The sequence below is a fragment of the Drosophila subpulchrella genome, chromosome 2R (assembly GCF_014743375.2).
Source record: "Drosophila subpulchrella strain 33 F10 #4 breed RU33 chromosome 2R, RU_Dsub_v1.1 Primary Assembly, whole genome shotgun sequence".
In the NCBI taxonomy this organism is placed as follows: domain Eukaryota; kingdom Metazoa; phylum Arthropoda; class Insecta; order Diptera; family Drosophilidae; genus Drosophila; species Drosophila subpulchrella.
The window spans coordinates 10037761-10052174 of NC_050611.1; the positions used below are offsets into that span (position 1 = coordinate 10037761).

General features: G+C 41.3%; 1 protein-coding gene across 3 annotated transcripts; it reads right to left on the reverse strand.

The window, feature by feature from the left end:
* Positions 1-109: 109 nt before the first annotated feature.
* Positions 110-7183, reverse strand: LOC119549106 (histidine decarboxylase). Of its 3 annotated transcripts, none has more exons than XM_037856844.1 (8): positions 6876-7181; positions 5630-6208; positions 4738-4847; positions 4529-4582; positions 3005-3698; positions 2399-2544; positions 2113-2338; positions 110-1338 (listed from the first exon to the last, which is right to left on the reverse strand). In XM_037856844.1, exons 1-8 carry the CDS (start codon positions 6901-6903, stop codon positions 653-655), a joined length of 2523 nt encoding a protein of 840 aa, XP_037712772.1. In that variant the 5' UTR covers positions 6904-7181; the 3' UTR covers positions 110-652. The 3 variants fall into 3 exon arrangements, with proteins under 3 accessions (XP_037712772.1, XP_037712771.1, XP_037712773.1); XM_037856843.1 differs by having other exon boundaries at positions 2113-2344; positions 6876-7180; XM_037856845.1 differs by having other exon boundaries at positions 1196-1338; positions 2100-2344; positions 6876-7183.
* Positions 7184-14414: the final 7231 nt, after the last annotated feature.

Here is a 14414-nt window from a genome sequence, read left to right on the forward strand (position 1 = left end):
TTTGGGAATAAAAAAAATTGTATTTTAAAGAGCTAAAATATGGAAAAACCCAGGTAGTCCAGCTAGATATTCTAGTTTTCCCACACAATAAAACAAATTCACGTCAAGTTTAACTGGAACTTTGAAACTTTAATCACTCTGACATTAATTAAGTGTGGATATATGTAAGCCGGTAAGTTTTGGAGTTTTTTTGTTTTTTAACTTGACCGCTAATCAGTTATCTTACAATTGGATATAGATATGGGCATAAATATTTTACGGATATTACGTACGACGATTGATTGCATTATTGATTGTTTGCACAGCAGCGTTGGATGACTTTCCCTTCTCCCCAAACACACTTATGTACAATGAAACTGAGGTGTCAAGTGATATACCTTAAAATGTTGTTAAACATTTGCTTAACAATAAAATTATATATGGGCTTGCAACTTAAATAATGCTTAGATAAATAATGCTAATATAAATAATACACCGCTGGGTTCATTACTTAAAACCATATTTTCTCAAGTCCAAATTAAAATTCCAGTTTAGGGCTTAGGCAAAGTCTCTAAAATGAAATTACCTAAAAACGATCCAATATTTCGGATTCTATTTAAGCTTCTAATCAAATAGAACTAAGGAAGCATATTTATAAGTTAATAACCTATGACTAAAGTGACTCCATGGAGGAGGTTGCCGAGCAAACGGTGGCATCCGAGTCGCTTTCCCGTTCCCGCAGCCCCTCCTCCCCGATTCCATGGGCGGAGAGCATGGGCTGCGAGGAGGGGGAGGCGAAGGACAGCAGCAGTGGGGTCACCAGTTCATCCAGGCTGCTCAGGGGCGTGGGTGTGGGCGTGGCACCGCCGCTGAGACTGCTGCTCTCGGTCGAGGAGTTGTTGCCCAGGGATTGGGATTGCGAGGAGTAGCGCTCCAGGAGCAGCTGACTGAAGGTCTTGGCCGGCCAGTCGGGATCCTCTGGTGATTCGCGGGTGGGCGTGGTCAGGGGCGTCGGGAGGCGGCAGATGCTGCTGCTGAAGGAGGCGCTGCTCTGGGCCAGACTCTCGAGGGGCTCCAGGAAGCGCTTGCCGTGGTAAACGTTGCAGGTGGTGACGGGGGTCAGGAGGCTGTCCACGGACACGGTGACATCGCTTCTGGGCAGGGGCGTGGGCAAGGTCATTCCACACAGGGCAATGGGTCGGAAGAGGTTCGCCGGCGGGGAGTGGGTCAAGGAGTGCGAGTTGGAGCTGCAACTGCGACTGGGAGTGGACAGGGAGTGGTCGTGGTCGTGGTCGTGGTCATGATCGTGGTCGTTGGTGGGAATATTACTGGGCCTGCACAGAGACAGCAATTCAGATTCTGGAAATTTAACAAGAATAACTGAAATGGTTAGGAGGGACTTTTAAAATCTTGACCAGTGAAGTCACTTTTACTAATTTCCATTTCTGACACATTCTTTTTGAACTTTTCAAAACCTGATAAGATTCCTACACTTTAATAAAAATTTAATTGTAAAAATAAATCTGCACTTTGAATTAAACATTTAGTTATAATTATGTGAAATAACTGCAACTCAATTTTTTATACAAAACATATTTTAGTGCAATATCCAAATTGCAAAAATTTTTATTACGGAAAGTATTATATAATATATTGTTTATTTATATTTTTAATAAGATACAAAATATTAAAATCAATGTCTTGAATCCTAAAATAACTACACTTTTTCTATTTAATACTTCCATGTATTCAATTTTATAAGCAACAACGCAGTGGATGATATTAAAATTAAAATATTCTAAATTGTCTATTAAATAATTGGATCTACTACGTTTTTAATCAGTGTACAATGTAAACTGTACATGTTAGATAGAACACTATTATGGAATTTGTAAAAATATTTATAATATATATTACAAAATATATAAAACTATATATTGTTGCCGAAAACTAGAAAGTGTTCTGAAATATGAGGAAACTTTAGTTTCTAGAAACACGTAAGCAATTTAAGAACTCAAATCTTAAAAATCAGTTATAGACGTCACTGGTCTGAATACGCCTTGGGGTCTCTCAAACGCAATCTAGCACTGGCGATACATCTAAAGGGCCGACTACTCTACCTGGGCTTCATACCTTCCGGCGACTCCTCGTTGTCCTCCTGGATGCTCGCCTGCTTTTCGGTGTTTCCCTGGACCGCCGCGGATGTGGTGCGGCCATAGGAGTTGGTGGAGCCGGTCCGAGTTGCACCACTGCCTGCGTCCAGGGTCGTCTGCACCACCACGTCCATGTGCGAGTCCAGCGAGAACTGCTTGCCCGACATGAGGATGCCGCGCACTCGACGTCGCATCGATGGGGATTCCTGGTGCTGGAATATCGTAAGTCCAAGTTTTGGCTGCCTGGCTAACCTACACTGACTTACCGCTATCCGAACACCCGCATAGGTCTTGGCCAGAAACTCATCCGCATCGAAGATGGCTGCAAACGACCCATTAACCACCTTTGGTGAAAGTGGAGAATTCGAGAGCAGAAGACTCGAGCCGAAGGCTTCATTTTTTTCCTTGGTTTCTGCGGAATAACAAAATGGGATCATGAAGGTTAAGACCTTGGTTTTCAGTTAAAAGAAATCAAAAGCTAACTAAAAAACTATAGATATTTAAACCCCAAAACCATAAAATATATAAAGTAACATCGATAGATGTTGTCTGATATTGTTATATACATTTTTCAGAACATGGTTTTCTCACTTTGAATCCCATTCAGTTCTCTGTGAGCTCCCCTTACTTCTTAATGCCGACAGTCTTATCAAAACGAATATATTTATAAATAAAAATAAACAATATCATAACTCAAAAATTGAACAATACACGCAAAGCTCAACCGCATGTTGGTCAAAACAACGATTTCCGGTGGATCGGGGTGCATAATCAAACTGAAAACATGAACGGAAACGGAAACGGAAACACGAACAAGAACGGGAACGGAAGCAGATACGGTGACTACTGCAGGCGGTAGGACTTGCGTTTACCCTTGAGATAGACGCGGTTGGAGATAGTGATGTTCATCTCCTCCAGCACAATGGAGGCAACCTGCCGGATCTCCATCCAATCCTTGACGATATCATCGAGGGTCGTGTGCGTCGAGGTGATGGTGAACCGGATGACATACTGTCCCTTCAGCGACGAGGGGATGCAGTGCAGGTTGCCGCGGTGGTTCAACCTCTTCAGCAGCTTCTCGGTGATCTCGTTGTCGCCCCGGATCCGGAAGACCACCAATCCCAGATGCCGCTTGGCGGGCAGCTCGAACCGGTGATCGGCCAGGACGAGGGCCTCGAACTTCTGGGCCAGACGCACGCCCTCGCGGATGTGGCGCTGCAGTCCCTTGATCCCGTAGGATCGCAGGACGAACCACACCTTGAGGGCCCGGAAGCGACGACTCAGCGGGATCTGCCAGTGCATGAAGTCCACCGCCACGCCCGAGTTCTCGTGCTGCAGATACAGGGGCTCCACATTGAAGGTCCTGTGCACGGCGGTGCTGTCGCGCACCCACAGCGCGGTGGCATCGAAGTGCACCATCAGCCACTTGGACGGGTTGAAGGCGATCGAGTCCGCCCGCTCGATGCCGCGCAGCCAGGTGCGGAACTCCGGGCAGATGAAGGCGCTGCCGGCGTACGCCGCGTCCACGTGGAGCCACAGGTGGTGCTCCGCGCACACCAAGCCGATCTGGAGGAAGACTTCAACATTATTATATCTTGATGGAGTAGAGTACCTAATCTGAAACTTTTAAGCTATTAAACTCATTCAAACATATAATTGTCTTATCAGTCTTGATTATTTGACTAAACAAAGTACAAATCGTTATCAAAATTTAGAAAAAATATTAATTTATCTATTCAATGAATTTAAATATTCATTATAAATATTCGGATCGAGCTTGGAATTATTGAGATATTTAAAAATAAATTTTTTATTGTATCGCGAACCTATGCTGCTAAAAACTATAATTAATTAAGCTCGTAAAATATTTTATTCAAAATGTTGGGTTACAATAACAAAAGGTACATTTCATGCTTTCGTTTTAAAATTTGTGAGTCATGGTAGAAAATATAAGATTCAATATGGGTAATTTATATTTTAAAAATGTATTGACATTAGAATAAATAATTTCATATTAAGAAAAATGTTTAAAGTCTTTAAAATAACAAAATTGTGAAATTTTCAGTTATCATATTAAAATTTAAATGACATTCATTCAGAGTGAAAAACAAAGCGAAAAATATGTACTTTGAATTTTTTTCAAAGTAAATAAACCATAAAGCATATTGTTTCTAAATACCGAATTTTCACACATTTCCACACATTTAATTTGTATGTTCCTGTTTTTATGAAACTTTAAGTTTGTTATTTAAATATATTGCCTATCCTAAATTATGCTAAATATCTAAAAGCCTGTATTATATTTGAATATCACCACTAGTATCTTTTTGTGTGGCCAGTTGATTAAGGCCCTTGGACTATCTCTTGCTCCCCTTAATTACTCCCCAAACACCCACCTCCTCCAGGTTGTCGAAGCTGCAGCTGCCGGTGGTGCCGAGTGTGGCGCAGACCTAAAAATAAACCACCGCAGGACACTTAAATGCTGACATGTATTAATTGGCTCCAGTGGGAGTCGCGAATCTGGGGTCTCCAGTCGGGAATCAAGAATCAGGAATCAGCTGGCTGCAGAAGGCGGGCCAATTAATTTTGACAGACTGCCACTCACCCAGAAGGGGACCAGGCCCTGCTTAATGTCATCCTCGATGGCCTCGCGCAACAGTTTGCCGCGCATCGCCAGGTCCTCATCCGCCTCGATGTACCGCATCCTCACGAGTCCTGCGGAAAAAGAACGGGAGTGTGGCTTAGGCCTTAAGCGGCTTAAACGATGAAGCTGCTATGGTCGAGTGAGCCGACGTTAAGATAGTATGGCTGCAAAATGGCATCAGCATAAAGCCAACTTTGTTTAAAAAAGATATATAGATCTCAGGCAGAGGTCGGTGGGTAAGTGGATTATAAACTTGGAAACTAACGATTCAAAGTTCTGCATAGAAATCGGAAGGGAAAGATGGGAAGGTTTTTAAATTATGGGATCTCAAGTCTTTAAAGGGTATTAAGTACTATAGATCACGGTATCTAATTGTATATCCTGGTATCTCAAAGGATTATAGGTACTACCCACTCTGGTACCTAAAAAGATATTTAATACTATATATTCTAGTATTTTAATAGTTATTAAGAATTATATAATCAATATGTACTATATACCTTGGTGTATCTAAAAGGGTATAAAGTACTCTATATCCTGGTTTCTAAAAGGGTAATAGGCACGACACAACCATTTATCTACAAAAAATATTTAATACTGTATCTAAAAAGTGGTTAAGAATTATATACTCAATAAGTAACATATATCCTGGTATTTAAAGGGGTATAATCTATAAGGTTATTAAGCTGTATATCCTGGTTTCAAAAAAATATAATAGGCCATACACCCTGGTACATTAATGGGAATTAAATACTGAATATCCTAGTATCTAAAAAGTCCTTAGTCAGAATATACTAAATAAGTACATATATCCTGGTATCTAAAAACCTTTAAAAAGTTTTGATAGACCCACCAATTAGTGCCGCCTTCTCCACACTGGAGTGCGCCTGATCGGAGCAGTAGGCCACCAGCCGGGCGTTGATCTCCGCATCCTGGTAGCCAGGGTGTCGCTCATGGAATCGCTGGATGGCCCGAGTGCGTCCTGCCAGCAGGCAAACTAGCGTAGCCTCACTGGCCGTGGTCTGCAGCACTCCGCCGCCCTGGCTCTGGGAACTCAGGTGGAGAAAGGCGTCCGGCAGACCGATCATCTTTCCCAGCCAGTTCATCACTATGATCTCCAACTCAGTGCAGGCCGGCGAGCTGGCCCAGGTGAATCCCAGGCAGTTGATAGCATCCGCCAACATATCACCCAGTAAGGAGGGCATCGAGTTGAGGGCCGGAAAGTAGGCGTGCATGTGCGGCGATTGCCAGTGGGTTATGCCGGGCATCACGATCCTCTCCACATCCGAGAATATCTTCGGCCAGGGCTCTCCCTCGATGGGAGCCGATTCCGGCAGTAGTTGACGCATATAGCCGGGACTCACATCCGGAAAGACACGACGTTCCCGTATATTCTCCAGATAGTCCGCTATATAGTCGACCATCTCTTTGCCTAAAAATATATTAAAAAGTTTCATCACATTACAGTGCAGTATACTTCGACAACATCACTTTTTTTGATTGGTTAAAGATTTTTATAAATGGTTAGTTATCTATTTTTATTATGTCCTAACAAATATGCATTTCAAAAAATATTTAAAAATTTAGAAAAGTAAAATAGAAATGATTATTACTTTTTATTTACTTAAATAAATCAATTAAGCTTTGCAAAACTCTTTGCCAGTAGTAAACTTTTTTAAACACTTGAAAATAAATTCCCTGTTTACCTTATTTTGGCTGTATCTTTTAGTACAATCAGGATTAATGAAAAGAAAATAAAATAAAAAATATTACTCGTTTTTTCTTTACGCTGGAAATTTTCATACATTGTAATAATAAGCACCGAATAATTAGTATCGTCATGCCTTACACAAAAACAGCCATGTAAGCTGGGGAAATGTCAATAAAAATTGATTTGAAAATATGCTACTGGTTAGCCAGGATTGCCCCCCTGTGTCTGGGCCATGTGTTACAGGCCATCAAACGAAGACAAACGGCCGGGACAAATCCGCCCTGGGGCCAATCAAATATACGCCCCGTTGTATTGGATTTCCATCCGGTATTTACATACTTGCGTCTGCCGCTGGGCACTTTATGGCCCAGATTTGGCCAACACTCACCCCTTTGGCGGTATTCCTTGAAGTCCATGCTGCAATCTCTGCGCTTAACCCTTGCTGACGTAAATACTGTGCAATTGTCGCACGCAATCAGGGCTTATAAATTTATTTGCTAGCGCTTCGTTTCGCAATGAGTTTGGCCTAATCCTGTTGGACTTCTCGCTAGGCCAGCTCCATTTTTCGGGGACTTGGGCTAAATTGAAATACCAAATGGGAACGTCAACCGTCTGACCGCTGCGGAAAAATAGGAAAAACAAATGGAGAACAATATAATGGAATAGAAACTTGGACACTTCCGATGTTGTGGGGCTTCTGGTGATGGCTGGAAAGGAAAATGGTGAGGAAAAGAATGGAAAATCGCTTGGAAAAGCGATGAGAAACGCTGCCAGCTGTGAAAACACAAGGGTGGACCTCGGCCACTGGAAGGGTTCACACTGGATGGGTCACCTAATTGCGGCAGTGATAATATTTGTCCTATAACTAGGGCTTTTGGGATAGAGCCCTGCTTTTATACCAAAGTATACCCAATCCGATAAGGGATGTGTTGGCAAGTTGTCGGAACATGGAGCTCCCTAATTGGCCATCCCACCGGGCCAGCACGATATGAGGGGGCTAACTCAGGGGGCATGCACTCGGATCGCAGCTGATCACCAACAAAATTCCGTTTAAATTGGAAAGTGCCCTCTAATTGTTTATGCTTGCTGACTCGCATAGCTTGATTATATTTTAAATACCGCAAATTAACTATATCACTCGATCTGCAGCGCGTGTGCAGCATTCATACCATATAGGTGTACCCATTTTCCAACTGCATTTTGTCATGCATTTAGAACGAAGAAAACATGATCTTGAAATCATCGATGGAAATGTCGGGCAATCAAATTAAAAATGTTGATAGTCGTTGAACCGCAACATTGTTGCCTTAGCTTGGGTTGTAGATAACTGGAGCAGGGAATTTGGAAAAATGTTAGATACCAATATTCTAGATAGCACAAGATATTTATATTACATTTTTAAAACATCTACAAATATTTTTATAGGGCTGGAACAACCGTTGGTTGCTTTTTAGAAAGATTAAGAAGATTTTAGAAAGATTTCTTTAAATAAAACTATTTTATTACCAAGCGAGCACAAGCACAATCACAACACAATAGAATATTCCACGCACAGGACTCGAATCAAAGTCGAACTGAGTGGAATTGGAGTCAAACAGGACCTATTTATACCCGGAAACTGTTGCTTTGCTGCTGCAGAACCAAAGGACATTGGGCCAAATGAAAATGCCATTAAACAGCAGGATGGCTATTTTCCTAAAATGAGTGACGACAACAATAAGCTTATGGGAATGTGTGGGTGTTTCAGCAAGTCTTTGGATACACTTTCGTTGAATCTTTGTATCAGAATTTACAAATTAATTAAGTAATAAGAATGAATAATTTTGTGTATGAATGTAGTCTTTCCTTCTGTCTTACAAATACATAATAATTTTTAAATGTTTGACGGCCTATTACTACCATTTTTGAAATTAAACTTTCAAAATATAACTTACCATAAATAATATATAACATAAAATACCGATTTTATAAATTTTAAAAAGCGTTGTTGTCACTAGTATGACATTTAATATATTGGGTGGGCAAGAAAGTCATGTCGTTTTTTTTAGTAATCGTTTTTAATCTAATTTATTTACGACTAATCGAGCACCAGGGTCACACTTTTTAGTATCGTTTTAAAGCTTATTGTCTTAGGTACTATCGACGAAAATTTGGTAATTATTCGATAACATTTGTGGAAGCTATAGCAAATTAAACATGGAGGACCTAAGTGAGCATTTTCGGCATATTTTGCTTTTTTACTTCCGAAAAGGAAAAAAAGCGGTCGAAGCTCGCGAAAAATTGTGCGAAGTGTATGGTAAAGATGCCATGAGTGATCGCCAATGTCAGCGCTGGTTTGCCAAATTCAGGCTTGGAGATTTTGGAGTTAAAGACGCCCCACGTTCTGGTCGACCATCGGCCGTTTTTGACGAACAAATTCAGGCTTTGCTGGATGAAAACCGGCGCTATTCAACGCGGGAGATGTCAGAGAAGCTCAGTGTGTCGCATACAACGGTTGAAAACCATTTGAAGAAACTTGGCTACGTAAGCAAGCTCGATGTTTGGGTTCCGCATAACTTAAAGGAAATTCACCTAACTAAGCGTATCAACATCTGCTATTCTCTGCTGCAACGGATTAAAAACGATCCTTTTTTGAAGCGGATCATTACTGGCGACGAAAAGTGGGTTGTTTACAATAATGTCCAACGAAAAAGATCATGGAGCAAGAAAGATGAGCCAGCCCAAGCCACATCAAAGGCCGATATCCATCAGAGGAAAGTTATGCTGTCTGTTTGGTGGAATTGGAAGGGTGTAGTGCACTTTGAGCTGCTGGGACGGAATGAAACCATCAATTCAGATGTGTACTGTCGCCAGCTATCCAATTTGGCGGAAAAAATTAAAGAAAAGGAGCCGGCACTAGCTAATCGCAAGGGTATAGTCTTTCACCATGACAACGCTAGGCCCCACACATCTTTGGTCACTCGGCAAAAATTAACGGAGCTGAATTGGGAAGTGCTACCACATCCACCTTATAGTCCGGAATTAGCACCTTCAGATTACCATTTGTTTCGCTCTCTTCAAAACTCTTTGAATGGTAAAAACTTTGATTCAGATGAGGCTGTCGAAAACCACTTGTCTCGATTCTTTGCTGGAAAAGACCAAAAGTTCTTCGAGCGCGGAATTATGCAGCTGCCCGAGAGATGGTCATTAGTGGTCGAACAAAACGGCCAATACATAATTGATTAATTATAAGTCCTGATATAAATAAATCATCTTTGAAAATATTGAAAAAAAACGACATGACTTTCTTGCCAACCCAATAATTATTTTTTAACCGCCGGATTACAATTTATTAAATATAAGAAGATACAAGAAGAAGATATAAGAAGAATCAATATATTTAAAAATACAGAGACGCCAATTTCAAAGTTTTTCCAGATATTCTATCTTTTAGTTCCGGATATTCCCCTGTAAAGAGAGAGTGTATTTAAAACGGCAACAGGCGGTTGTGAAACAAAAGGACATCGAAAACAAAGCACAGAGAGAGGGAGGAGAAAAAGTGAACAGCCAATGGGAATAGTTGTCCTTTGGTAGGAAACAAATCCACTGACCAATCATGGCCCAGCAATTGCAAACGGGATCAACAGGCTGTCCGCTGAATTCCTTCCTCACATCCTAAGTAATTCGCTTGTGGGTTTATTGATAAATACCCCAACTGGCCAGATTAAAGCAAAGTTCCCCAGGAAAACAAAGAATATCAAGAGTCGCACAGGAAGAAATAAAAAACCGAAAATGCTGGAAACTTGTGTTAGCTGAAAGCCCATCTTAAAACGCCCAAAAATTACAAAAAAAATGAAATCAGGCCCTCATACCCCGCTCATTACACACTTGTTACAAGGGAATGTGGCAGTAGAGAGAAGAGAGAAGAAAGAAAGAAGGAAAGACAGAGAGAGAGCTCGAGGTCAATGAGCTTTGTACTCGTCTCGAGACTCTGAAAATTTCGACAAAATACCGCTACATTGAATGGCTTTTGCACGTCGAATGAATATGTATCTGTAGTTGTAAATATATCTGTATCCGCGAGTGTGTATTACCAAATATTGAGCAATAAGAATAAGAATTTCGGTTTCTTTTGGTCATGAGACAGACAGTTACAAAGCGGCTTTTGTTGCGCTCCCTCGCTCTTTATTTGTTGTTCTTTTTTTAATCTGCGGCTAAAAATACACTTTTTGTAAGCTTTTTAATTTAGCTGTAAGCAACAGATAAATTCGTTTCAAAAGTGCATGTGCATACAAAAAGATACAATAAAAGATACAGATACAGTCTCATCTCTCTTTGTGCTTATCTCGTCTCTCTTTGGTGGCAGCGCTTACCTGTTGCGCTCTTAAAGCGATCGCCTGGCTTTCTCTCTCTTTGTGCTTTCTTTACTCTCTCTTACGCTCTTCCTCTCTCCCTATCTCTCTGTCTTTCTCTCTCGGGGTTTTTTCGTGTGTTTTGATTCCTTCATTCTTGAGCGCTAAGAACGTTCGTTGACCTCGGAGAGTTGGGGCCTCCGCTTAGCGGTACTTCTCAACCTGTTTTTCCCCTCTCTCCAGCTCTCTCCCGCTCTCCACAGGGCGTGAGTGTGTGTGTGTTTACCGTAGAAGTCTTCCTGTTTGCTCAGCGATTAAAGGTGCAACTGAGCGAACTGCGATCCGATGACGGGCCCCAAAGATACACAGATACTTGGAGAGTAACGTCACGGGTTTCGGGTCCCTGACTCTTGCGAGCCCTACGTGTATCACTCGGAGTAACAGTCGGACTCTCGGACTCTCGGACATTCGGACATGACATCCCATCTCTGATGAAATGCACGCATGACTCCGCTGGCATGTGTATCTCTTACCAGTCGATACAGGCCAACATCCATAAATCAAACTCATATTTCTATTTCATTTGTATCTGTAAGAATACACTTCGATTTTATTTGTATCTTTAATTTGTATCCCGAGTTTGCTAAGCTCTATGCTCACATTTAGTAATACATTTAGTAATAACCTACCAGAACTCTTTTGTCCTGTTTATTAAATAGCTGATTAAATTGTTTAACAAGCATTCGAAAGAACTTCTTAACCTAAAGATAGCTTGGTTCGTATAGTTAGAATTAAGAAAACCTTGGCCTTGCTAGTACATATTTTAGGCATCAAAGTTTGAAAATACCTTACTAGGCATGGAAATATTATTTCCGGCTTAAGAGAATAACATTTAAGCCCAATACTGGTATTCCGAATTAAGTTTTGGCTAGATACATATGTCAGCATTTATTGTCTTTAGGTAATTCTAGACCTTAAGCAGGAAATCATTTATTTTGCCTGGTACTAGGCCATCATAATGTTCTTCTTATCTAAATATTTTGTAAGATGCTGTTCAAGTACCAATCCCACTTAGGAAGGCGGGACTGTATCTCTTTGGTTGCTGCGCGGATATTTTTGGGCAGTGATCACGCATTTAATTAGCAGGAATTGTGGTGAGCGCCCCCCTTTTGCAGGTGTGTTGGTGAGCGCGTGTGCTGAGGTGGGAACTTCTTGCAGCTCCTTTCTCCTTTCTCGGCTGAGCTTCTGTTTCTGTTTCTGTTTCGTTTTGGGCTTCTGCTTGTTTTTCCCGCTCGCCTCCGCACACAGGTTCCCGTCAGAGGACGATGATTCCACATCCAATGAAGAGGAACCCAAGATGATAATGATGGCGATCATGATCATCGGAGATGCAACGGGTCTTCGACTCGGTCTCTGGCCATTTAGTGTGCAATCGTTTGTCCCCACGTCCAGTCCAGTCCATTCGGATTCTGGGCTCTCTCATCGGATCGCTACCAATCCGGATTACCCCCGTCTCCATCATCCTGATCCGTTCCACTCCGCCGGCCGCATCATCACCTTCGCCGGCTAATTTCACCGTTTGAAAACCGTTTGATACGATACCATCTCAGCGACTCGAACTAATTCGCGAATTTTACGATCATGATCTGGTCGAGTGATGAGTTCAGAGCCTTGACATTGATCCTATTAGTTTGAGTGTATGAATGAAAGTCCATATCCATTGATGAGAGCTAAGAACCCGGATAACATGCCCAGCACCATCAGAGGTTAGTGTAAATAGGGGGTTCTATACATAGGTCTACGGCTAGTAATGCTATTCTTTTAAGATTTTCATATTTTTTAATCCCTACCTATTATATGTTTTTCATATTATTTAGGAATGTAAGGCTTAAGATGTTTATAAATACAAATTACAAACAAACTTATGCAAATTAAGGCCAACTTATAGATGACTCATATCATTATGATATATCATGTTTCCTTAAGAGGTGTTTATTTATTACAAATTTCCACCTTCTGATATACCATTTCTTTAACTTATTTTCTGCCGCATATTTTTCTTGCCAATTAAGTTCTGCAAATTTATTGAAGGTTTTTGGAATTTACCACTTCGGTTTTTAATGTTTAAGCCAAGTTTCTCTGGCAATCAAAATATTTCTGGTGATATTTTCAGACAACAGCCTTGCCTGGCTATAACCAACTAATGGAATCATTAGGCTGGCTAAGAAAATACGAAAAAAACCTAATTGATTATAAAAGGCAACGGCTTTCAATAGCCGCAAATAAATGGATGGGATATGCAGTCGAGCTGCAAGACATGCAATGCCGGTCTTGCTGCTGGATTTCCGATTCTAGCCAAAAGATTTTACCACATCTTCAAGGCAGCAGTGGTAGTGGCGGTTGGCAGTTGGCAGTTGTGCCAGCAGAACAACAGTAATGGCCCGGCCAACTGTTGCCTCATCGACAGTGGGGCTGCAATAAACCAGTTGGAAGTCGCAGCTAATCTTGCAACACAGTTGCGCAACAAAGAATCCGAGGCAACGGTACTAACGTGTTTGCTGTTGCTGTTTCTGCTGCTATTGTGGCTATATGCCTGGGTTCTTAGCTCTGTTCTGTTCTTTTCTTTTCTTTTTTCTTTTTTCTTTTTTGTTATTTGTTATTTTCTTGGCAATCAGCTCTCTGAGCCAGTTGCGTGTAACAGGTTTTTCCTCTTGAATAACTGGGACTTTCTTACGGGACTTTTTCGGAGAGTTTCTGCAGAAAACAGGTTAGAATCGGCACAGACTTGCAATAGATGAGGCAACACAACAAGAAGTTTACAACGGTGAGGCACACATTTTCACGTTCACGTTAGAACCAACGGTGTTTTAGCCAAGTTTAGCTGCAAGACGCTGGCAGAACCAGTTGGCTCTTGATTGTTGTTGCGCAAGCGGCGGCTGAAGGCAGCGAAAAATAAATCTAACATGATTTAAGCAACGGAAAAACATGAAATATTAATGCCGATGGTTGACTCTTGGCTCCGAATCCACCGTAACGGCGGTCTCTCGGTTCGCCTTCATCGGCGAACCCCCCACCCTTATAGATGGCCCTACTGCCTGCCACTACCTACTAATGATGGCTCCGATCCGAACCGATCCGATCTGTTAGGTTGGTGCCCAGTTAGGCGATTAGTCCAAATTTGTTCTGTTGGGCAATGCCCGAGTCCGCGTTGTTCTTCCCTTTTTTTTCGGATAGTCACTTGGGGGTCATTGTGGTCATAGCTGTTCTGGGATTTGTTTTTACAGACATCAGCAGCTCATTTGGCTGCAGGGAGCTTTAATTAACGATATTGGAAATTTGGTTCTTTAATTATCAAAGATCTTACTCAAGGTATATACATTTAAAAGAGTAAATGTACTGGATTTTGTATATACCAATGTTCAGAGAGCTTTGACTTGGTGATAAACAAGTTCCATTTAATATTAAGAAGGGTTCTTGATCTGTTTCAGTACCTAAATATCTTTTGTTTTAAGGGAAATAATTTAAAATTTGAATAATATTATTTTTAAAGGTAAAATATTTATTTTTAAGTACATTAACCATGGTAATTTATTAAT

Coding starts and splice junctions, on each gene's coding strand:
- LOC119549106 (XM_037856843.1), bottom strand. CDS start 6,903: ATGGACTTCAAGGAATACCGCCAAAGGG. Junction 6,209..6,875: donor CAAGGAATACCGCCAAAGGG/GTGAGTGTTGGC, acceptor ATATATTTTTAG/GCAAAGAGATGGTCGACTAT. Junction 4,583..4,737: donor AGGGCCTGGTCCCCTTCTGG/GTGAGTGGCAGT, acceptor GTTTATTTTTAG/GTCTGCGCCACACTCGGCAC.